The following is a 26,273-nucleotide window of genomic DNA, read 5'->3' as shown; positions in this document are numbered from 1 at the left end:
ATGGAATTTGAAAATATTCTTGTATTAGTGTCACCTGAAATCATATCAGGTTGTCATGGAATTGGTTGATTGAAACTGGCGCCAGAGGCTAGGGCAGGTGCAGCTACTGGCTGTATAGGATCAAACACTTTACCAATAGAATCACTCCTGCTCTCTAACTGGTGGAAAACGTCATTATCAGTGAGTCTGGACACATATTAATCTCAAAGAGATATTGAATCAATTTTGTTTCTCATTTGAACAATTTAATAATAATGGTAAACATAAAGTGGATTTAGTCAGCTGATGTTTGTTTTTCTCGATAGCCACCAGAGAGAGAACAGCTGTCATTATCAATAACACTTCATTTGGCTGAAAAAACAAAAGTTGATTAGCATTCTTGTGACTTCATGAACAATACAGAGCAACATTCCCATGAAGATCTCATAGAAAACCATTCCTTCATATATTGTGTCAAGGTACTGTAGCTCACATTCATACAAAATTTAGACATCAATCCAAAATAATGAAAGCATATATATTACAAACAGAATAAGTACATATAAACTTTTACTACAATACACTTAAAAAACAATACTATAAATTTTGATATGGGGCCCTATTGACAAGAGGTCTGAGACCCTTTTCACTTTCTGATGCAGCTCTTTTGACTAGGGGTTTGAGGCCCTTAATTTTTTGTGTGGTCCTTTGACATTTTAACCTGTTCCCTACATGTACACGTTTAGTCATGTTTAGAGGAAACATTATTTTCAACTTGTTCCAAATGACCATTGTTTCTCCATTACTGTTGTCTCTCCCTCTATTATCACAGGATACCTGAAACACATTCACAGGCAGCCACTGCATGTTAAATAAGAGAAAAAACTGTCAAATGTCTGTTGTATTATTAGTTTGCAACATAGAAACCTGTTGTTGAGTAAGCTGCCACAAGCTGAGTGGAAAGAAGACTACCCGATGTAGCCTCATGTTCCCATGGTGTATGTAGGAGGCTGACTCAGATGGACAACTGACATGCACACCATCACAACAGCTACTCTCACTTGGTCAGGTTAGCCAATACATTTAACACTGCTACACATACACGATATCAAGAGTACATTGCAGTTAAACTGTTAGTTCTGAACATGACTTTTTCCAAGCACATGACTACTCTTAGTTTCCTAATATTCTTTAACTGAGTTAATCATGTGGCATGCACTATTTCATGCAGACACAAATACCCAACGTCTAGCTTACAAACAAGCAGACATTTTGTGAAGATATAATACAACATTTCAGGAAATAAGATGTGCATGAAGAATCAAATATGTCATGTTATTATCCCTTTCTCCATTATAAGTGAGCTGACAACCATTGACAGCAATATTCCAGCTGTCAAGGCCTCAACTAAAACCACATGGTGTGGGTAATGATAAATTGCACTGGGCATCCAGATTTGTCTACCCTGACAATCTCACGTGGGGTACTCAGTCAATACAGAGTTGTCTGCCCTCACACCCACACATGGGGCGCACAAAACACAAACCTGGCCAATACAGAGTTGTCTACCCTCAGAGTCACACACAGGGCACACAACACACAAACCTGACCAATACAGAGTTGTCTACCCTCACAGTCACACACAGGGCACACAACACACAAACCTGGCCAATACTGAGGTGTTAATCTCAATGTGAACCCATCAAAGGAATTTACAAAGGTATTTAGGGAAGCTGCCATAAAATCTTAATGTCCTTCATTTACTACACAAACTCTAATCTTCTATCAATCATCATGATTCAACTTGCATCCCATCCCAATCTTACCCACTCCACTTCCTGTGCTACAGTAACTGTTTCAAACTCATCTGTTTAGGAAGACTGACAATGAAACAGGATATACACTGATATGGACAGAGACAGGCACATATGCCATGGAGGGATTAATCATGGCTCATTAGTGAGACCCACTAATTAATCAGGGTTTCTATACTAGCCAAGAAGAAAGCAACACCTGAATAAATTACAGGGGAGACAAGGAAAGGGAGGTTATTCCAGTTTGGGCAGAAATAGCTGTATTCTCAAAGTAATCAGTTTAAACTTCAACTGATCTAATGTTCATTTGAATATATTTCTAATGATTTCTCAAATGAAGATTTCTGCAGCTACAATGTTTTGTAGTGATAAACAGGGGAGCAAACTCACATTCTTGTGGGGATTCATCGGAGCCATCACTGCAGTCTTCTTCACCATCACACACATAACCCTCCTTTACACAAAACGGTGTGCCTTTAAGACAACGGAAGTGACCATTTTCACAGGTAGGGGTGCCTGAAACAGTCAACATGTTGATCATGGCAATCATGCCAAATAATATATAGACACCAAAACAACAATATACAGAACACATGGCAACAAAGTACAGACCATGTGGCCACAATGTACAGACCACATTGCAACAATGTACAGACCATATGGCAACACTGTGCAGACCATATGGCAACACTGTGCAGACCAAGTGGCAACATTGTAAAGATCATGTGGCCACACTATGCACATGGACAAATGAGGAGATAGGACTGAGGACAAAAAAAGATGGCAGTATAAGGTAAAACCACTAATTGCACTACATAAATAATGTTCCTGTTTCACACAGCTTTAGTTCGACGGCAACCCTCAAATTATGTCATGTTGTGAAAGTGCTGAGATCTATGATGCTGACTCAAATGACAACATTACTGAAAATCTCAACTTTTCCAACAAGGTGTTAGCATTCATATATGTTGAAAGAACACAGTGACATGTTGCAGTCGTGTACCACCTTGGCAACACCTCTGAGCATGGATTTAGTGTTGATGACAGGACAAGGATTTGTCATTAGTCTGGGATTCAAACATTAAAGAGAAGATCCTGGAATGAATCAATGAATAATTATTCTGCCCAACAATTTCTGCTTTCTGGTGTAAAAACTATTCCATAAAGGATTTTTGAACTTGTCAACATTTCCTTTTCAACTTTCATGATTAATGCTCCATGGATATATCAAACAACATTATTAAAACCGAGAAAAGGCTCATAGTTACTGCAGTTTGCAAGTTCGTCCTCCCCATTTGCACAGTCCTCGTCTCCATCACAGAGCCAGCTGCGTGGAATACAGTGGTGGCCAATCTCAGTCTCATTTGGGCACAGGAATGTATCATGGGAGCACAGCGACACTGAAAAAACACAACATGCAAAAGTGTAGAATCGAGATAGTATTGACATGCAATGGCTATCTTCATACAAACCCGTGAAGGTCCCGGGGTAGAATAAGCCTTCAGCAACCCAGTCTGGCCATAAAAGGCGACTATGCTTGTTGTAAGAGGCGACTAACTGGATCGGGTGGTCAGGCTCCCTGACTTGGTTGACACATGACAGACCGCTGCCATATAGCTGGAATGTTGCTGAGTGCGGTGTAAAACTAAACTCACTCACTCATCTTCATACAACGAAAACACTGTGATCTGAAATGATTCTCAACATACAACAATGTAGAACCAAGTCAGCAGTGATAACAGGGATTCTCCCTGTAGAACAATGCAGAACCAAGTCAGCAGTAAATAACAGGGATTCTCTCCACACAACAATGTAGAACCAAGTCAGCAGTGATAACAGTGATTCTCTCTATACAACAATGTAGAACCAAGTGAACAATGATAACAGGGATTCTCTCCACACAACAATGTAGAACCAAGTCAGTAGTGATAACAGTGATTCTCTCTATACAACAACGTAGAACCAAGTGAACAATGATAACAGGGATTCTCTCCACACAACAATGTAGAACCAAGTCAGTAGTGATAACAGTGATTCTCTCTATACAACAATGTAGAACCAAGTGAACAATGATAACAGGGATTCTCTCCACACAACAATGTAGAACCAAGTCAGTAGTGATAACAGTGATTCTCTCTATACAACAATGTAGAACCAAGTGAACAATGATAACAGGGATTCTCTCCACACAACAATGTAGAACCAAGTCGACCATCATTATGTTTCTTGCCTTGGACACATGTATAAGTCAGAATGCTACCATCTCCTATCATCAAACACAAACTGCAGGCAGGTTGTAGACATGAGTGAATGAGAGTGAATGAGAGTGAGTGAGTGAGTGAGTGAGTGTCTAATAGTTTTATATCCCCACATGTCAGTATGATATGAGAAGAAAGTCTCAAGTGTACCTCAGCTACCTTCATAAACCCAGAAGTACAGTTGAGGAGATGACTAGTCTTCCAACCCTCCAACCCGTGATCACAAATACCTGTCACGCTCAGGGGACACAACTCTGCATAGAGCAAGGGTAGTGCGGGGCATTATTGAACCAATTCCAACCAATTTTTCAGAAACATGTCTATGACTAATGACATATTGAAAATATTTCAATCATAATGTGCAATGGTAATCTCAGAAATGGCTCTGGTGCCATCTGCTGATAAACGAAGATTAAATTCCTTCTGTCTTCTTAACAACGCTGTTGGCACTGTTCTCCTCTAATGCTGGTAATCTATACTCCTACACACAAGCTATGTTCCACCAATGTGGCATTAACAGAATCAGTTACCATTTATCAGCAATATTTCAACTCAAAGCAAAAAGGAAATGACACAGTTCTAAACTTTTTTCCAACAATTTTGTCAAATTGAAACAAGATTCTTTTTAATCATAAAGAACATTGCTGGTGATAGGCTGCAAGCATAAGCCATTACATGAACGCAAGGGTCTTCAGAATGTTGTTTGCTCAAAAATGTGATGTAATTGACAGAAGCCATCTGAGTGTCCCTTCTGTGAGTGAAGCTGATACAGACATCCTTGAATTCCCCTCATCAGCGATCTCACCCAGCTGAAATAAGCATGAAAAAACCATGGTATACCATGGTATACCATGGTAGACCATGGTTCACAGACCATGGTTTCCATGGTCTAGCACGGCTTACCACATCCGGTAAATGGCACCACAGTTTACCATGGTAAAATAAGACCATGGTCTACCATGGTCAACCATGGCAGAATTAGACCATGGTAAGCCATGGTCTACCATGGTAGCAAGACCATGGTGGCGGTAAATGGCACCACAGTTTACCATGGTAAAGTAAGACCATGGTCTACCATGGTCAACCATGGCAGGATTAGACCATGGTAAGCCATGGTCTACCATGGTAGCATGACCATGGTGGCGGTAAATGGCACCACAGTTTACCATGGTGAAATAAAACCGTGGTCTACCATGGTAAAAAGTGACTATGGTGTACCATGGTAAACCATGGTAAAAGAAAAACCATGGTAAACCAGAATAAAATAAGACCATGGTGGACCATGGTCATCCATGGCAAAAAAAGACCATGGTTAACCATGGTCTACCATGGTAACAAAACATCATGGTGGTAGTAAATGGCACCACAGTTTACCATGGTTAAGTAAAACCATGGTCTACCATTGCAGAAAGAGACCATGGTGTACCATGGTTTGCCATGGTAAAAGGAGACCATGGTGTACCATTTATTACTACTGAAAAAAATGAGACCATAGTAAGTACAGCATGTTCGTTAGATTGCACAACAGTTTACCATCAGAATAACCTTTGGCTATTGAGACCATGTTGAAAACCAACCATATCACACCACAACCTACATAGAAAATTGATATAGCACAAACACCATGGCATAGAAATCAATTAGAATATCAAATATTAAAGAATTAACATAAAAAAGACCCATGCACTGAAAACAAACTGTTTACATTACGAAGACAAAGTTTATTACGAACATTGCCTCAGATTTAAATGAAAGACAATTTGACGATAGCTGTTGGAAAGCTCACAGGGATTGTGGGATATCCTGTGCAGCTAGAATTATAAATCCAGTTACACTGCTGAGGAAAAATGGTATGTGGACATGTTCATCTTTTTTCAGAAGACATTATTATTTATTATTTTAAAACAGAAATGGGATGTCCTTCAGTCTGTATCCAGGAAAATGAACTCTTTCGGAACAACATTTCATGCAGTAATATACAATTTCAGAAATCCCATTAGACTATTTGATTTAAAAGTAGACACAATGAGAGTCACGATCAACACAGAATTTACAGGCGTGCCCCAAATCATCTACCTGGAAGTTGTACAGGGGGCATCACAATTTCTCTCAGACGAGACAGGATTATACACACATGTTGGAAGAACCTTCACGAAGAGCTGTGGGGACATCACAGAAGATACCCACATTGCTTCAGGGATAGTGCGTGAGTGAGTGACTGACTGAGTTTAGTTTTGCTCCACTTTTAGCAATGCTCCAGCAATAGCACGGCGACAGACACCAGAAAGGGGCTACACACACTGTACCCAGGAGAGGAATCGAATCTAAGTCTTCAGTTTGAAGAGCAAATGGCTCTGGAACATAACTTAATCTTCAGTGTTTCAACATTAGTACCATTTCTTCAGAACTGTCCAGTGGAAATCTGAAAAACACACAAACAACATTTAATAACAGTGTTTCCCCATTTCAAAGGTTCTTAAGCAAATATTGAAATTGTGTTGTTTAATTGTATATTTATAACTGCTGAAAAAATGTTAAGTATTTTCCCATACTTCGGATATTTTTTCACCTGAGTATTATACTAAATCATGTTATTTAAAAACATTTCTATACATTAATGACTTTGAATCACTTTCTTTTAATGTGAAGAGTGTATATCGGTAGCAAAACATGCAATAGAAGTCAAAACACAAAACTGGCTTCCAAATCACTTGTCTACATTCATAACCAAATACAATATTCTGAAATGATGCATAAAATTTCATAATACTTATAATAATCAGCACTATCATAATATTGATAAAAACGTATCTCAAAGTATTTGAACCTATTTCCACGTTAAATGAATGGCAAAATGTACTGACACATTCAGTATTGGTTTACAAACAGCAGTTATCACAAAGCTGAATACAAATTTATACGATAGAAAGAAAATGGAATGTCCATAAACGTGCCTATAGCAATTACCTCCCTTTTATGATCATTTGAGTGTATTTTATTGTGTGTGTAATCTGAGAACAAACGGAATCTTTCAGGCTGACCTTACAGGCACCGTGAACTTTGACACCTTGTGCTACACAATTTTTTAAGTCATAACGGTTTTTAAAGTACCGTTAGATACTGATCGTGTCTTAACATAAATGAACGGAACATATTACATAAAACCTCAAATTAACGTTCATCACACATTATTCCTTCCGTTTGAGAGATATTCACTGGGAATGTACGACATAAACACTTCATACATTGCTATATATGTTATTGTTACATTGTCTTACGTCATTCTAATCAAAGAGTGTTGCTTACCCCTTTACCTATGTTCGTATGCGAACCTTAAGGTACTCAAAACAATTTAAATATCGGGGCACTCAAAACGATTTCAATATTGCTGTTGTTTACTTACCGCTCGTGCTCATCTCCATTGGAAATCAACCTGAGACGTATCCATCAGCATAAATCTAGTCTATTCCTTCTTCACATATCCAACATTGGATTATCCTCCAAATCCGTGAATCGCTAATACGTTAGGTTATTCTTCGCTTAGATCGTTGTCTGTTGGCAAAAGTTGTGTTTGGCGCCTCTCGCTCGCTTTGCGCGCTCACACAGGTCTACGTGACACATAGCACTAGCAGCAATGGCATCGTGCCGCGAAGAGATCGTCCCCATTCGGCTTGTCCCGGAATGGTGCGAGTTTGAAGTGGAAACGTATTTTTTAAGAAAAAAATTAAAGCCAACACGTTTTCATAGATATATACACATAGATCTACTACGACCAGGAACATAATCGTAACTGCATATGTAATAAATAAGCTGTACGGTTAGCGCTCATGAAGTCGCAATAGATTACGGAAGAACGAAGGGCGTGGCCGTGTTTGGCGCGAAAATCGGAGCCATGTACCGCGCGTTCGTGTTACTTCACAACAGTGGATAATTTCTAATCTTACGATGTAATAATGGCTAGAATTACAGTATTTCGGCATAAACATCGAAATTTGAATAAATATTTATGTCGTATTATTTTCAACGGTGGGAATTGCGAAAACTTGATGTTCTGTGTGCACACGTCCCTTGACCGATTTGATCGATCTGTGGAAGGACAGTTTATGTACATATCCCCGCCCATAAATTTAATTTCATTAGTCAAAATTGACCTAATTTCTTAATGGTCGTATTTGCACGTGGTGAACAGAATGTGACAGTGAAATGTGTTCAAAAGTGGAGAGCACTGATTTTTTTTTCAACGGGTAGATCGACGTACGTGTTTGGAAAGCTGTAAAAAAAATCGATATCAAAATTCTTTTCAACATTTCTTTCTGTTTATAGTACCAAGTGAATTGTTTGTTGTTTTTACTGTTTTATGTTTTTGCTTCACCATAAACAATGCGAAAGACGTACTTATAAGTATCTGCTCACTTGCGATCGAGAAAATCACGGGAGAAATTCAATGAAAAGAGACAGCGTACTTCAAAGTTTTACTTTATGGATGACTAACAACTAGTCTCTGAAATGAACATATTTTACTTAAAAAAGTTCATATTGAAAATACTATAGTATAATACTATAATAATATAATGAAATAGAGCGCTGAGACTTTCTTCATTCGCAGAAGCTAAGGGAATCTACAATCTGAGAACAAACTGAATCTTTCCTTACAGGCACCGTGAACTTTGACACCTTGTGCTACACAATTTTTTAAGTTATAACGGTTTTTAACGGACTTTCTTCATTTGCAGCCTGAAGTTAAGGGAATCTACAATCCATATTTTCTAGACTTACATGGGTATTCTTGGATATATTTGCGTCAGGGTCTGTACTTTATGGATTAAATATCACTATTCAGGGCAATTAGAAAACCTCTACAGTATCAACTAGTTGCGTAGCTATTAACAAAAGGTGAGTTTTTCTTTGAACTGTCTATATTGCTGAGACATTGTTTAGCTTTTCTGTCGTACAATGTTTGTTGTGTTTATTTTAAAACAAGAAGAAAAAGGCACCCACACACAAAAACTAGTATTAGAGAGAGACGAGATTTACACAGTTTAATGGACAACTTTAACAAAGGGATCGGGAGAAATAAACCATGTCTATTATATTTTCAGATGAACACAGGGTTATTTTTGTTTTGCTTTTCCAGAGTATAAGACGTCAGTTGTTTGTTTGTGTATCTCTGCAGCAAATATTAGTAAAATCAGTGAATAGTTCCGCTTATGATTATTTTTATGACATCGTGTTCTATTTTTTTTTTATTAAATCACACTACATTTTAACACTCACTGAGGTGTTAAGATTTAGTTGTTTAATGCACACAAATGTAAGAACAAGGACCTACAAGATTTGTTATTCATAAATGAAACACAGAGTCATGAAACCATCAGGTTTCCCCTTTTAAATTTTTTATTTATCACAGTTTAAAATGTAAAATTTTTCTGTGATGACCATGGTCTACCATGGACTTTCATGAGATGACCATGGTCAACCACTGCTTTGAACGAGAACACCATGTTTTACCATGGTTTTGTCTAGGATGACCATGGTCTGCCATGGCAAAAGGACAATGACCATGGTCTACCATGGTTTCTGGTGATCATGAGTTGTGATGACCATGGTCTACCATGGTAAAATGGAAGAGACCATGGTCTACCATGGTTACTGGTGACCATGGTCTATAATGACCATGGTCTGCCATGATGACCATGTTAGACCATGGTCTACCATGGTCTAGAAATGTTGGTGACCACGGTTTAGCACGGTAAACCATGGTAATACCATGGTTTACTGTGGTAAGCCGTGGTTGACCATGGTCAACCATGGTGCCATTTCAGCTGGGCCAGTGAGTGCTAGAGGTATCGTATGTTTACATTAAAGTATGGGACCTACAATAACCTAAGCAGTGAGATCGCTGTAGGGAATCCGCTTCTGCAATGGATCTCATTATGTCTACCCAGCTAGAATATTTACCCCAGAGAATTAGAATGAAGTCTTACGAACACGTCCATCTTTCCACTTGAATGTCTTCATTTTCGTAACTTCAAATGAAAGAGTGCCCATTGCTAAGGAGAACATTTCCAAAAGTGATGCATCACTGCCAAAAGAGATGTAAGATTCAGCCTCCTATTTTGATGACGAAGAATATGCACCTTTTCACAGGTGAGCAAGTGACCTGCTTTTGCATCCTAGAATGGGGTGAGTGAGTGAATGAGAATAGTTCTATGCCACTTTCAGCAATATTGCAGCAATATCATGGACACCAGAAATGGGCTTGGTGCATTGTACCCAATCTGGGGAATCAAACCCAGGTGTTTGGTGTGACAAGCAAACAATTTAACCACAGGGCTACTCGACTCACTCACTCACGTCATCTGCAAGCCCACAGGGATATGTTTCTGTGTATTAAAGATGTGAAGGTATGATGTGTGACTACACACCAAGCTAGCAGCTCATCTGTGTTAGTGCCTTAAATATACTGAACAACAAAAGAAACTTAACTCTGGTGTTTTGTCACACTCAGCTATACTGAACAGCAAAAAAAGAAACTCTGGGTTTTTTTTCAAGTTCTTGAAATAGACGACAAACTTGAATGTTTACTCTTATGAGATTTTTTTCAAAAACTGCACTTTTTTTTTGCTGTTTCACAACAGAATCACAACAACATATTCAAGTCCACTGAAGACAGGTTCTTGCAACAATGTGATGCCAACCGACCACCCTAGATTAACAGGACATCCACGCCATTGCAACTGTCATAAGATAACAATATGACAACTCATACCTTAAATTCTGATTTTTCTTCAATGAAACAAACTGCATACTCAGTAAGGAAAGAACACAGGCCATGTAGGAGAAAGGCAAACATACTACAAACTGGGCCCACTGATAAAAACACTCTCAAACAGTTGTGCTTGATACGCCTCTAGAATGTCTTACGCTTGCAGCATATAATCAATACGTGTGGAAGTACTACTACTTCTGCCTGTATTCTGGGGTGTAGAGCCACACTCCAATAGACCCCCCTAGTGACACAACACACGGGGAGATTATGCAGCTCTTTGCTGTACTTCTTCAGTTCAAAATCAAGTATGTTGAATAATTCATTGTATCACATGCCCTCACAATGACTAACAAAATATCCCTGTGGTATCAAGAAATTGAATTTATTGGTTTCTCAAAACGTGTGCCAGACACTTGGTCTGAATCTTCCATTATACACTGAAAATAAAATCTTGGCTGGATTCCATGTGGAACAAATGCAGACTGTTTTCTAGCAAATCAAATAAATATAAATAGTAAATGTAATAACTTGGCTACCTCAAGGGTCTGGTTAATCCATATCAGGGAATATTTCAAGGTATGTGAACGGCTATTTCTCTGAGTGTGGAACACAGAACTGTTGTACGAGATAATGCTTGTACCACAACAATAATCTTATATTAGGACCCAAAACATTTTTTGTTTGTGATGTTTTTCATCAATGCCACACTCTGCCATTTTCCAAGCACTGTGATAGAGTGACACACATCAACCAAGTCAGTGAACCTGACAACACGATCCCAACGGTCATCTCTTTCGACAAGCATGAGTTGCTGAAAACCAATTCTAACCCAGATCTTCACCGGTATAAATATCTTACAGTTGGTTTAGAAGACAAACAGACAAAACAACCCTGTCAGTAGAATGGCAGAAAGTTGTTTGTTTGCTGAACTTCAATAGGTGAAATGAAATATGCATGAGCACATATCACTGTTGTGTGTAGGAAATGGTCAATGACCCATCATGTTTTGGCAGTTGTTCCTATCATGTCTGATTGGTTGCTAACAGATTTGCTTTTCATTCAAACTATATAGATGTTGAAAATATATATATACACCAAACTGTGAAGCTTAGGCCAAAAGATGAAAGTCGTATTCATGTGTTCATCAACTGACTATGTATGATTGAGATATAAGAAGTCCATCCACTCCCATGACTGCCAGCAGCTATTTACTCCATGATGAGGCCTGTATTTTCACTTTCTTATCATCATCACTGCATTGCAGTAATTTGTTGATGAACATCAAATTTCCACTGAACAGAAGTTGCTTTTTTCAGAATTTCACTGTAAAGGGAACCAATTTAAGCAGAAAAAACTTATAAGGGTGACCTTCACCTTACAATCAGAGCACCTGCCAAGCAGGCTAACATGTACAGAATCTTTGCCAAACAGAAAAACTGAAATGTGATTGGCTGCTTGACCTTTCAGGTACAGAGTAGAGTGATGGAGACCTAATTCTTCCGACAATGTGTGTCAAAGGTAAAAAGACAGTCTTTACATCTGATGCAGGATAAAAATCACTTAGAATTCTGGGAAGTTTGACACTGCTATCTGTGGACTCTGATGACAGAAGGTGATTATGTTAAGGGGCTTGGCATCTGGTCAACAAAGTCAGAAATATACCAACTATATCACAGAAACTTGTAAATACTCTAGTCAGGATCACACAAACCACAGAAAATAATGGTCCAGCGGTCAGGTTGTATGATGTCATTCAAGCAGTCAACAGACAGAGCCACCTTATCTGTTCTCAAGCAGGCTTGCACAGCCATTAGAGACAGCAACCACAAAATGAAACACGATACGGTTGTTACAGATCCAGTTATTGCAATATACTATTTATAATGTCTGGGTTGTCTGATGAGAGCAGATGTCAAACTTAGTTGAAGTATGTGGAATGGGTTTAACACTGCTTAAATCAGTATTCCAGCAATGTACCACCATGTCAGCTGTATACCCCACACACTGTAGGTGCTACAGGTGGTGCAGGTGATCATGGCAATACAGGTGGTGCAGGTGGATAGAGACAGTATAGGAGGTACAAGTATGACAGGTAATGAAAGTGGTAGAGGTGATACAGGCAGTACAGGTGGAACATGTATGACAGGCAATACTGGTGGTACAGGTATGACTGGCAATACAAGTGATACAGGCAGTACAGGTGGTACAGGAGGTAATGTCAAGGAACCAAACGGACATGATATGGACAAACCTACAAGGAAACTAAGGATGCCAACTCTGCACATAACCACTACCTTCAAATCTCATTAATCTGAACTCCATTTATCTGACAATCGGCTTGAATAATCGTAACCTGGTCTCATTTATTTAATCCAATATCCTCGTTGATGCTGGATTAACGAGACTTGACTGCGAGGCAGCACTTTGGGAACAACGCGATGTGGTCATGAGACTAAGGATGAGTTCTTGCCCCTTTTAGTAATAATCCAGCTATATCAAAATGGGTATACTAAAAATGGCCTTCACACAGTGTACCTATGTTGGAAGTTGAACTCAGGTCTTGATGAAGAAAAACTCTGACCACAAGCCTACCCTACCACATCTCATTATGAGGTTCATACTGAGCCATACTGAACACGGAAATGCAACTCTTTATTTGGTCAAATTTTTTCAAATAGAAGATATAAACCTGAACATTTACTTTTCTGAGATTTCATTTTTTTTTAAACTTGTATTTCTTTTGCTGTTCGGTATATATTCAAGCTACATAACAGATGCTTGCATTCAATTAAGTCAAAATGAGTCAAGTCACAAAGGTCATCTGATAGTCACCTCCTAAGACAAGCACAGGAACGTTACAAAAGCTCATTTTGAGAAAACTAGCTTCATTTCCTTATTCAAACCAACTAAACATTTTTTTTTTTAAGCCAGACATCCTATCTCAGTCAGATGGTAAATGTGTTGTGTCCAGGTGTCTGCATCAGTACGTACTACCAAAGACTTATTTTCTGATCGATGTTTCTGAGCAGACTACCAAATCATTAGAAAAGACAAGAAAATGTACAGTAACTCAAAGAGACCCTGCAGTCATCCATGTTTTTCATGTCATTTTCATTAACCTCTGCTTGGCATAAGAATGAAGATTTTTATGGATATCAACTTCTTTATGTGAGAACACAACGTTTCGGAGTTAATGATCACCTGATGAAGGAGTAAGCATTAACTAAGCATTAACTCCGAAACGTTGTGTTCTCACATAAAGAAGTTGATATCCATAAAAATCTTCATTCTTATGTATTTTCACTTCTAAATGACATTCAAAGAAGTCTGCTTGGCAGATGCCATCCTCAAAAAGTAATGTGTCTATCACTGGTTGGTCTTAAATATTACCAATCCATGATTTCCCAATATGTTGCAAGCAAACATTTTCAACAGATGTAAGATCGATCACTTTTGTTTGTTGATTAATTGTGTTGTTCAGCAACCCAACAAATTGACTGAATCTGTCCACCAGGAGGTATGTTTAATGTCCCATCATGCAACTGTAGAGAAAATCACACTGCAAACTCAGCATGAGTCAAGATCCACACACCAGCCAATCACACCGCATCACATATTCACTGCTTGACAAGACAAAATCAGTATTCCTGATTGGACAAGTGTCTACTTTGTAACATGTAAAAAAGAAACTTTTCCAGCAAACTCACTTCTGAAAAGCACAGGCAGAAAATTAATTCTACTACATGATCAAAGCAGCAAAAGAATCAATGTCATAAATATAGCCATTCCATTTCATGGCGTTTACACAAGATAAAATGCTATGCGAGTATTGCTTCAAAAACATTTTTAACTTCAGGAAATCAAAATAAAGCAATAAAGACTGGCAGTGTGTGTGTAATTTGATATGATGTACAGCAAAATAAAGATTATGACAATATTAGACATTAATGAGAATTCAGAAAATTTCAACAGCTCAAATTTGAGGTACAGAAGTTCACCAGTACTGATTTTCTCTCTTAAAAACTGTTACATATGTTTGTGTATTTGTTAACACAGCACGTAGACATATTCCAGCTTCATATGAAGACAGTTTATAAATGATCAAGTCTGGAACAGACAAACCAGTGATTGACATCACAAGCACTCATCTCCTCCCTTGGGAACAAAATTACATCAATCAAGTCAGCAGATGCCATTAAATGCCGCTAACAAAAATACCAAAGACCAGTTCATGCTGAGAAGTTCAAAGGGTTACCCACTCACACTGTATTACACAGAACTAAAACCTAGATTTAGCAGTGAGTGCGTAAGTGCGAGAAGTGAGTGAGTGCGTGTGTGCAAGGAGTGAGTGAGTGCGTGCGAGAAGTGAGTCAGTGAGTGCAGGCAGGCATGTGGGACGTGAGAGTAGCATCAAAATGATGCCCAAGAGCATGTGATATGTGGTGACAATTTGTCATCAAGTCATCCCAGTACGAAACAGAAGATTATGCATCTATGTACATCAGAATGACATTAATAGTTCTTGGACTGACTCACTCTCTCATCACACAAAAAGGATACTACATGATTCATTCATGACGATCACATTTGCTCCGTCACAAAAGACAAACATTAAAGTAATCCGGTGTCAAGATAGAATTTTCCAGGCATGTTCACTACACCATGACATTGTTTGATGTTTCAACCTGTTTATTCTGGCTTTAAAAATGTGCAACATCAGGGTCAGGTTTAAATGAGAGTCCTTACATATGTTTCTAAGTTGAATGTAACAATAACAAGGAGGATCTTCAATTATATATCCACAACATGTCAAGCCTTGCCCTTAACCCTTTGTCAAGAAGGCATAAGCAACATTTACTATTAACATAAACTCACATAATATTTTAGACTTATTCATTTACCTTGCTGAACATCATGTGTCATACAGGAAACTATCTTTTCAAATGTCATTTATAGACATGCTGTTCATCAACTGTGACAGAAGGCATATACCATATGTGCTAACAATGAATTTCTTATTCTCCTTGTAAAAAGTTGTTGTAACAGGAATGTGGACAAACTTCTATCAAACATCTTTGATGGAATGAGTTTTTAGACCTTTAGAAGAACCAACTTTGAGAAATCATCCAAAGTGCATTCTTACACATTCTTATAGTAATCACACATATTGATACAATACATAATAAAATTGATTTGTGGGCATGTAAACATCATGAATTATGCATCTGTTTAAATATAATTTACGGATTAATTTGCAAATTTGGGGAATTATGAATACATTTGTTCTGAGCAATCTCTCTTGACCTTGTTCATGACCTTGACCTGATCACGCCTGGGTCATGCCCCTTATATCACATCCCCTTCTATCACATTTGTTCTTCCCTGCAGGCCGACCATGGTCCTCGTATGGGGACTGACTCACATCCCAGCTAAACCTGATCATCTATAAACATCAATTAACTGTTAAAATGATATTGATTAACAGTCAGGAGCATCTTCGTGACATGTGCTTCCAATTTGCCCCAAGAAGCTCTTGGAGAACAAGGGTAGTGTCCCTGGAATTGTGCCTGGATTTTATAGCAACTCTGCCTGCTCCAGAAAACTTAGTTGTTCAACTGACAAGATGAATGAGCAATTGTAGAACAAAAATAAAAAGGAGTTATTCATTTTTCATAAACCAATTCTGATTTTCATCTACAAATAAATAGAGCTTCTGATAAATAAGCTGTAACTTTGTGGTATATGAATTTCAAGGCTCTTTGTGGTATTTCTAAACCACTTTCCAAAATCGTAGGCAGACATTCCCAAGATTGTAAAAATTAAATGTTAGATGCCAAGATTCTCTCTGGTGTGTAGTCATATGACCAATCCTTCCTAAATTCTGACAGAAATCTAATAGCAGATAAAGTTGGTCTAGAATAAGAAACAGATTTAGAAACAGATTTAGCCTCCAAAAATAAATGAGCGAGTTTAGTTTTACACCGCACTCAGCAATATTCCAGCTATATGGCGGCGGTCTGTAAACAATCGAGTCTAGATCAGACAATCCAGTGATCAACAGCATGTGCATCGATCTGCACAATTGGGAACTAATGACATGTGTCAACCAAATCAGCGAGCCTGACCACCTGATCTTACGACAGGCATAGTTACCTTTGATGGCAAGCATGTTGACAGTTCTATTACAGTGAGCAAGTGAGTTTTAGTTTTACGCCAGCTATATGGTGGTGGTCCGTAAATAATCGAGTTTGGACCAGACAATCCAGTGATCAACAACATGAGCATCGATCTGCGTAATTGGGAACTCCCGTTAGTCGCCTCTTACGACAAGCTGAGTCACCTTTTATGGCAAGCATGGGTTGCTGAAGGCCTATTCTACCCTGGGACCTTCACGGGTTAGTTCTATTACAAAACAAAATCATTCCAAATGGGGATATTGCAGTGGAACATATGACCTGTGAAGGTGCGGGTTAGAATAAACCTTCAGCAACCAATGCTTGCCATAAAAGGTGACGGGATCGGGTGGTCTGGCTCGCCGACTTGGTTGACACGTCATCGGTTCCCAAATGCACAGATCCATGCTCATGTTGTTAATCACTGGATTGTCTGGTCAAGACTCGATTATTTGCAGACTGCCGCGCTATTGCTGGAATATTGCTGAGTGCAGCGTAAAACTAAACTCCCTCACTCACTCAGTGGAGCATATTTGTCTGCAAGGTGAGGAAGGTGACTGTGCAACTCTTCCCCCTCTTACACATCCCCATGTGATGCTCAGTTTGACACAGTCTGCTACCAAGTACAGACTTCTCTTTGCTAGATAAGCAAGCAACAGTTGGTAAGCGAGCTGATAGTGCTATTTGAAGCATACTGCCATCAGCATCCAGCTCCAGATAAAAATTACAAATTTGGTTTGTGTTTCCACTTAGTGCTCTTCCCATCTACCTGAGCGATTCTCTGCCACAAACAGAGTGCAGTGTTTACACTTGGAGTGCACATGCATCTAACTAGCAGCAACATGTGTGGAAGACATCAGTTTTATCATGGTGCTCTTCCTACTTCCATTCAAATATTCCTACAGCAAAAAAACACTTTTTCTGTAGTTATAGACAGTTTAACAAATTTGTAAAGAATATTTTTGTAAATGATCACTTTTCTTTTCCTTCTGCCTGTCAAGTAAACAGCTGAGGACATACAGTTCCTGGTTTTCTAACAGATCTGGTAGAAACAGTATTTCTAGTTTGAAGTCTGCTTTATCTCCATCTTTACATCAGGCAAGAGTGATGTGAGTGAGTGAGTAAGTGAGTTAGGTAGTTTTGTTTTTCACCTCTTTTTAGCAATATCCCAGCAATGTCATGGCAAGGGACACCAGAAATGGGCTTCACACATTGAACACATGTGGGGAATCACATCCGGGTCTTTGGTGTGACGAGTGAACACTTTATCCAATACAACACCACCTTAATCTGACATTTACCTATGTTCTATCTGATAAATTATATCAAATATACATCTTTAAAATAAACATATCCTTCAAGTTTTGTTTTGATGAGAAGGGAGTAAGTGAGTTGGCATGAGCTATACACATAATGTGCCCATGTGAGGAAATGAACCCAGGGCGAGTGAATGCCTTAACCATAAGGCTACTTCACTGCCTCTGTATTACGACTGTTACAGGACACCAACAGACAGGCTACCTCTGGTAAATGAACAACACCCCTGGGCAGTGTCAGCTATGTTAATAGTAAGTTACTGGTGTCAACCAGCCACACTAGGTCTGTCCTGATTTCAGTGCAATCACCGTATTCTGATTACAATAACAGACAATATGAGCCAGGTTGCAGCTCACAGTGACAACAGGCTATATAATACACTAAAGTGGAACCAGTGGTTCATAGCATGAGCAACAGTGAATGAGATTCACAGTAGCACATAGGGATTTCATTTACTACAGCATGCAGTCACTTGAATCCACACTTCACATTTTCCCGAGCATCAGATAGGCTCATCTGCAAGTCATTATGTTCTGGTTTGCGTCATCATCATATGAACACAACACAACTACTTCAGTAATGAATCATATGAAAAGCTGACAAATAATCCAAAGCAAACATTCTGGCCTGACAAACATCTTCTAAATTTCATTCTTTGATTTTCAGAAAACCATATTCTCTCTCTAGGGATTCCTAACGATTTCAAAAGAAATTTCACTTCATTAAACAGCATGGCAATCAAAGGGTTAAACATGGAAAGCACTTGTTAAGGTGCTTCAAGCAACAATATTATCAAGGCGATTAATGCCTGCTGATACAGCTTTTATAGAAAACACTTAAGTGATAAAAATATCAAGTTTACGGTCCTTAATGAACACAAGCATTTACACCCACACACACTCATGATATTGCTTCACCCTGCCAGTGGATCTAAGCTTATGGACCGCTCAGAATATGACGACCTCTGTCAACAGATCTCTCAGAATATGACGACCTCTGTCAACAGATCTCTCAGCATATGACGACCTCTGTCAACAGATCTCTCAGCATATGATGACCTCTGTCAACAGATCTCTCAGCATATGATGACCTCTGTCAACAGATCTCTCAGCATATGACGACCTCTGTCAACAGATCTCTCAGCATATGATGACCTCTGTCAACAGATCTCTCAGCATATGACGACCTCTGTCAACAGATCTCTCAGCATATGATGACCTCTGTCAACAGATCTCTCAGCATATGATGACCTCTGTCAACAGATCTCTCAGCGTATGACGACCTTTTCCTGTGGACATGATTAGTATATGGTGACCTCTGTTTGTAGTACTGCCTATGGACCTGCTAGCATTAATTAAGGCCTCTGCCTGTGGACCTGCTAGCATTAATTATGGCCTCTGCCTATGGACCTGCTAGCATTAATTATGGCCTCTGCCTATGGACCTGCTAGCATTAATTATGGCCTCTGCCTATGGACCTGCTAGCATATGATGGCCTCTGCCTACAATTCTCAGGGCCCAGAGTCTGCATATCTGAGATTCGTGACCTATAATCATTCCACTGCACTGTAACAAAGCCCTCAAAGGTCATCATTCGTGTGGACGACCCCACCTGAGATGCGGGGAATGCCCAAACCAAGGTCTAGCACCTCCTGGTATTGTCTAGACCAATCAACAGACAGAGGCAAATGATTCCCATGTCCTATGGACAACATTCACACAACAGTTTTGTAGAAGAAGCACATCAGCTACCATATGCCAAAATGTACTCATCCTGTGTTAAGAAGGAAGGGAAATGTGGTGGTAAGAGAGCGGGGTAGTGGTAGGGGTAGAGGTAAGGTAGTTGTGGTAGGTGTGTGTTGGGGTGGGGGGTTAGAAAGGAAAATGTGAGTGGGTTCTCCACAGTTTAAAAGCAGATCAAGTCAGTTCATTCATAATTGAAACTTTTGGCTTCAAATTCAATCAGGCATTCACTAAGAAATTAAAATCACTAGTGAATAACACTGTTTCGTCCTTCACAATGAAAATGGATACTGAGACCCTATCAATGTGTACAATGTACAAATACAATGTCATCACCTTATGAGACATACTCCCCCCAAAAAATATCTCTCCATCGGCATGCACTACATAAGTACTTGCTCACAAACTCTTCTAAACTATATCAAAAGTCTGTTTGAGGGGTTTAATGAGATCAAAATTGGTACCCCACATTTATATCTCATAAACTAATAGGGTGGGGAAAACTGCTATAAAAACCTCAAGAACCACTTACTAAACTCTTTCGTGAAGGTCAACACCACTTACAGACAGATCAAAACAGACGTGTCTCGGGAACAGCTGCAAGATGACTTTCTCTGAATCCGTCTGACGCTCTTGACTTACAATAGACAGTTTTAGGTAAACATTATGTCACAACAACATGGCAGGTGTTAAAACATGAGTGCTAAAACATCTGTCGATAGAAACTGCTGGAGCAGTAATGGTGATCTGGTGTCACATTACACAACACCTCTGTCTTCACTTGTCAGCATGTGTAATTATTTTCAACACTAGTTATGTAAATATGTTAGACGTAGTGATCAAACTATAAGAAATAAGAATTGCTGATTAGCTGGTGATGTTTCTCATAAATATTCTCAAAATACCCTTGCACCAAACGTGCACAGTTAATATGCAAATGTTATGCACTGATTTGGTAAAGTTTTCATTGTCATACAACACGCCAGTTAAGACTATTCAGTTACAAACATATCCATTATCAAAATATCTGTGAAGAAACAGTATTTTGATGACATCATTTATGTTTGCGTCTGACTAATGGTTATGTGTAGCAACATTCTCCCATGAATTCTGCAATATAACCATTCAAGGCTTCTCAGCGCTAAATGACATGTGTACCTGAGAAACATGTCTTCCCACTCAACAGGCCAGTATCAGCTAGAGTGCAGGCTTACAGGATCATTCCTCTAGTAAAACCTGATCTCATCAAGAATATGCAATATAAAAGTTCCCAAACTTAACAGAAAAAAATTGAAAGTTAATTTGCTTTTGACTACTGAGCCATAAATAAGTCAAACGTTAAATGTGCTGCTTCAGCAATTTTCCAACAATATCACAGCTGTGGAAATGCTCTACACACATTTTACCCATGTTGAGAATTAAACCAAGGCCTTTGGCATGACAAGCAAATGCTTAACCACTGAGCTATTCCATCACCCCACTTCACAACTTCTCCTGCTTTTGAATGTTGACAAAAAGACATCAGAATGATCAGTTATAGCAACCACTAAACTTACAGAAATTTCAGGAAGGCACAGGTGGCCCAGTCAAACAGAGTTATGTCCCTTCCATATGTTGGGATCATCCTTTGTTCAAATCCTAAATAAGCCCAAGATTCTTGGCTTGCTAAAACTATACTCAACAGTTTTAAAAAGAGGTGAACAACTGAAACCAAAATCATAAACGTGTTATAACTTAAACCTGGAAATGTCTATGTTTTTTGGGAAGGTCTTTCCAGATGAAATATCTTGGCACAAGAACTAATAATATAGTTCCTGCTTCAGCGATTATACTGTGTTCTCACAAAAACATTAGGGCATAATCTAACACTCCTGCAACTATAATGAGAGTTTGTTTTTACTTACCCCCAAAAATACCTGAATGAATGAAACTGGACTGAGCAACTTCAAAAGCATGCATGAAAAAGGTAAGTGTGACTGTGATGTGAAACATTTCCGTCCAATTCCGGTCGACCCTTGGAATCAATGATTGAAAGTATAAAGCAAGCAGATTTTCCAACATCAATAAGATCAGTCCTGATGAATGTGATACAACAGAAACTACCTTCCACAAGGAAGGTAGTTGCAGTTGTACTGGCAGTGGTATCTATGCGTACATGATGCTGTGTCATCGAATATGAATTTCCTAAAGATTGTGTCCAGTTCAGAAAGCAGAATTCTATGTGAGTCAGATGCAATTTCAGATAATATGGAGGCAGTGTCAATCATTTACTTTTCTTTTCACACCATTCATTACATTTCCTACACCCTCTCAATAGCAAACCATACAAAAGCATTAATATGAATCCGAGACAAAAAACACTAACAGCTGTCTGTCATATTTCTTTTCATCAACTGAAACCAATTCCTTGCCTCTATAAAATCAGGTCAATTTTACTTGCAACTAGCTTTCATGTCTTTGACCAGGACTACTTTCACAGAAAACAGGAGTCTGTTAAACATAACACTTCAGGATAGTTATTTACTGGATTTGTTCAGGCTCCAATAGTCTAAAATTGGATAAAACTTCAGATAGATTTTATCAATCCGCAAGTAAGTTCTGTGAAAATACTTCCTCAACCTATTTTGAGGATGAGCTCATTTATGCCTTGGGCGTTTGAAATGTGCAAGTCTTGTAAATTAGTCATAAAGAAAACATGTCGTGTCTAGACAATGTAAGCAAGAGTGTCTCTTCCTACTGGATGATCGAATATAATTCTACTAGTGCGAAGTCCAATTATCTTTTCCTCCCTCCGGAGATAAACCCAAATGGTTTTCCATCCCTGTAATTTCAAAATGGCCGACTTTCTCATCTGCTCCAGGCTGGAGTGTTAGATACAAATTAAGTGTGACTGAGTCAAGACCTGATGACAAAATCAAACATTACTGTGTAGTCTGCCACCTGTCTTAGAGCCTAATTAGCATTGTTCAATAAGCCACATACTAGTATAAACTACAGACACCAATACAAGGTCAAGGGGAGCACATGATACAAACTCGAACGGGTTGCCAAAAATAATATGAAAGATCCACAGGAGAGGAGTCCACATCACACAATCCCAGTAGATCCTGACATTATATTCAAGTTATGACAATATGTCTGGCACACAAAAAAACGTTTGGATATTCAGCAATAATGGGTGGATCCTAAGAACATAGAAAAATGGTAAAATATCTACTTTATGGCTAGATAGCAAGAAGTATTTTTCACCACTGTCAGTGTCAACAGAAATGTCGAATATCCTTTTTTAAGTGATAATTTGGGACTTGTGCCAGCAGACTACAAATCATTGAGTCTGAAGCAGACAATCCAGTGATTGACATTAAGAGCATCAATTTACCCAACTGGGGTAAGAAGACACGTATCAGTCAGGGAGTCTGACCATCAGGACAAGCCTGTGTTGCTTGTCCATGGATCTTCACTGGCATGCCATCAAGTTCTTACAATGTACGCCAAGACAATATTAACAGCTGAAATGCATACTTCCAACCCTTCTACATGGAATCTACCCAAAGAACTACATATAAGTGGAGACAATGTCACACAGAAAAAATGATTTATGAAATGAGTCTCATTAAGAAAACTATCATTCTTGACTAATGGAAAGGCAACATTTCCCAATGCGCACTAGATCAACCTGGTCAGGTTCATCGGGGTAATGACATTAGTGTGTATAAAGTGGAACAAATAGGTCATTTGTCTTCTAATGATGCTGAGACGGCACTTCATTCATCAATGGTTGGATCGACGCAATTCAGTGCAATTACACCTGTTAATACCACTGAATCAAGGTGAAATAACATATTGGCAGCATATCAGTCCAGAACTACAAGTCTGTACTCACCATGTGGAATTTCGGCGACTGTTTCTGCAAAGAAAAGAAAAACATGATCAAAAGAGAGCACAAGTATAAAGAAAATGTATATCCACAAGATGGCAGATACGTTAAAGACAGAGTGCATGCAGGGAAGGTTTCAAGGTCATAGGCAGGTTAATGACATTTTCTGAATACCATCATGTAAGACATATTCTCACTGATGTGAGACACTTATCCCTTGTTCAAACAGTATTCTGTAACACAATCATGTGTCAGTTCAATAATTAGGAGTCATGCTAGTTTGGTCATATGCTGGTATGACTTTGTATCAGCTGCTCAGATATCCAGTTACCATTACCAAACATGGCAAAATAAAAAAAGAATAGCAACTGTCATGATGCAACATTTGAGGTATATATCCCTATACTCTTGTTCCTTCCTTTAAGTTTAAGGATTGCTGGTGTCAGAGTCATCATTTGCCGTTACTGTCACCCTAAAATGCCACACAAACAGTTACATTATCATCAGGTCAACTAGCACCACATAGACTAGTTGACGACATTGATGCTGAACATTGTAATGACAGGCTACATGTTAAAGGTTTAAATACATCATGAAGCACTGTGACTACCTAATCCTAAAACAATTTTCCAAACTCCCATGAGACATGGAGACGTACTAAAAGGTCAAAATACAAAGTAATCGTTTCATTGCATTTGTAATGGCAGCAGATCCTACCCAGGGCATCCAAAATATACCAAGGTTCCCCAAGAGGGACAGGATCAGGACTGCCAAAATATATCAGCCACTGGCTGTGTTACAATGAACAGAAATATTTAAAAATGTATCCAATCAGATGAGGCAGGGAAGTTTCCCAAGAGCCTTTTCAACACTTGTTTGGGTGTCTCAAAATCTCACTCTAAAGTGACTTCCTTTATTATTATATATAGTGATGGCATTGTTTTCTAATGTGGGAATGAAATACGCAACAGGAAAAGAAGAGCAGGGTTAGAATTCTACAAGTGCCATTGACTCCTCGCCATGGGCATAGTTATTTGGCCAGCATTGCTTAGCTTGGTTGCATCACCAGAAGTAAGCTTGCTGTGTCTGCAATCTCATGAGCTAAAGGGCTGTAAAACGAAGTGGGCTTAAATCTCACTACAATGGAAAAGGAAGGCGTGATTTTGGTTTTATGACAATATCTCATTAATCCTGTTTTGTCAAGGTGGGTGGAAGACAATTCAGGTCTTCAACACAAGAAGCAACATCACTATCTAACATTCTATGGCCATAGAATCTGGTCATGGAAAAGCAACTTTTCAATTTTTAGATACAGCTTTAACAAGGTCATCATTTCCCTGAACAATATTGACAGATTAAGAAGAAATCATAAAATTTGACTTATTTCTGTGTCATAGAACAGTTTGATGAAAAGAGAAAAGGTATTTTCAGAAAATATCTAATATAATATTAACCAGGAGCACATCAATAAATGTAATATTGTAAAATGATAAAAAGTCTCGGATCTAAAATCAGTTATTGAATGTTCCATTCATTAGCACATTTTGCCGCTAAGGTTTTGTCAACATAAATGTTTTTGAAAACAAGTTGCGTTGCTCCCAGTCTGGAAAGAGGCTCATCCTTTGTGTTCAAAGCATTATCTCAAACATCAAACATGAACCAGTCACTTCAAAGAATAATACAATTTCTCTTGCACATATGGCCCATCTATTGATTACTAAAAACAACAAAATCCCCCTTGACTTGGCCAGTTCACAATGCCTTCTCCCACGACTTGGGATGAGGACAGTCTTTGGGGGGCTGTAGCTATTTTATGGGGAAAGGTTAAAGTCGAAGTGATGAATCATAGGTGATTTTTCCCAAAACGATTACCCAGACTGAAAACAAAGAATGTAATGCGGCACCAGAATGGTGTCTTTGTTCCCTATCTCGTGCATCTTCCAGCAGCTGGTTCACAGGTCACATCAGTTGAATATATTAGGTGGCTGTTGCCAACAATTCCAGAATTCTGATCAACTGGGTACTGGCTACCAGACGAGAACATCCATGGATGACAAGTCATGTAAATAGACTAATATTCGCAGAACATAGGAACATAGGGTCTCTACGGATCATCAATGTCCAAATATCCACTGACTATTTTGGCGAAATAAAAATTCATACCCCAAGCCAAATGGCTCCTGTATCTGCAGCAAAGCTAATGTGGATGGTCTTGGCCCCATTCCGACACAATCAAATGGTTACACTTGTCGTGTATTGATTACAATTATGTCTCCTCGCTCCCCTTCCAAATGTTGGTCGGGATGCAGGCAGCACCAACGCTTGTCCATCTGTGCAGTATTAC

General features: G+C 38.8%; 1 protein-coding gene across 3 annotated transcripts in view; it reads right to left on the bottom strand.

Annotated features, from left to right (window-relative positions):
* Positions 1 to 26,273, bottom strand: part of LOC137298950 (low-density lipoprotein receptor-related protein 1-like) — a 158,475-nt gene that overhangs the window by 82,226 nt on the left and 49,976 nt on the right. For all 3 annotated transcript variants that reach the window (XM_067831342.1, XM_067831343.1, XM_067831344.1), the window contains exons 2-4: positions 23,936 to 23,959; positions 3,062 to 3,193; positions 2,184 to 2,309 (exon numbers count right to left, since the gene is read on the bottom strand). In XM_067831342.1, the coding sequence (XP_067687443.1) occupies positions 2,184 to 2,309; positions 3,062 to 3,193; positions 23,936 to 23,959 (282 nt within the window). The remainder of the gene's footprint in view (positions 1 to 2,183; positions 2,310 to 3,061; positions 3,194 to 23,935; positions 23,960 to 26,273) is intronic.

This window comes from Haliotis asinina, chromosome 10 (genome assembly GCF_037392515.1).
Source record: "Haliotis asinina isolate JCU_RB_2024 chromosome 10, JCU_Hal_asi_v2, whole genome shotgun sequence".
Classification (NCBI taxonomy): Eukaryota; Metazoa; Mollusca; class Gastropoda; order Lepetellida; family Haliotidae; genus Haliotis; species Haliotis asinina.
This window is presented reverse-complemented; position numbering and strand designations above follow the sequence as displayed.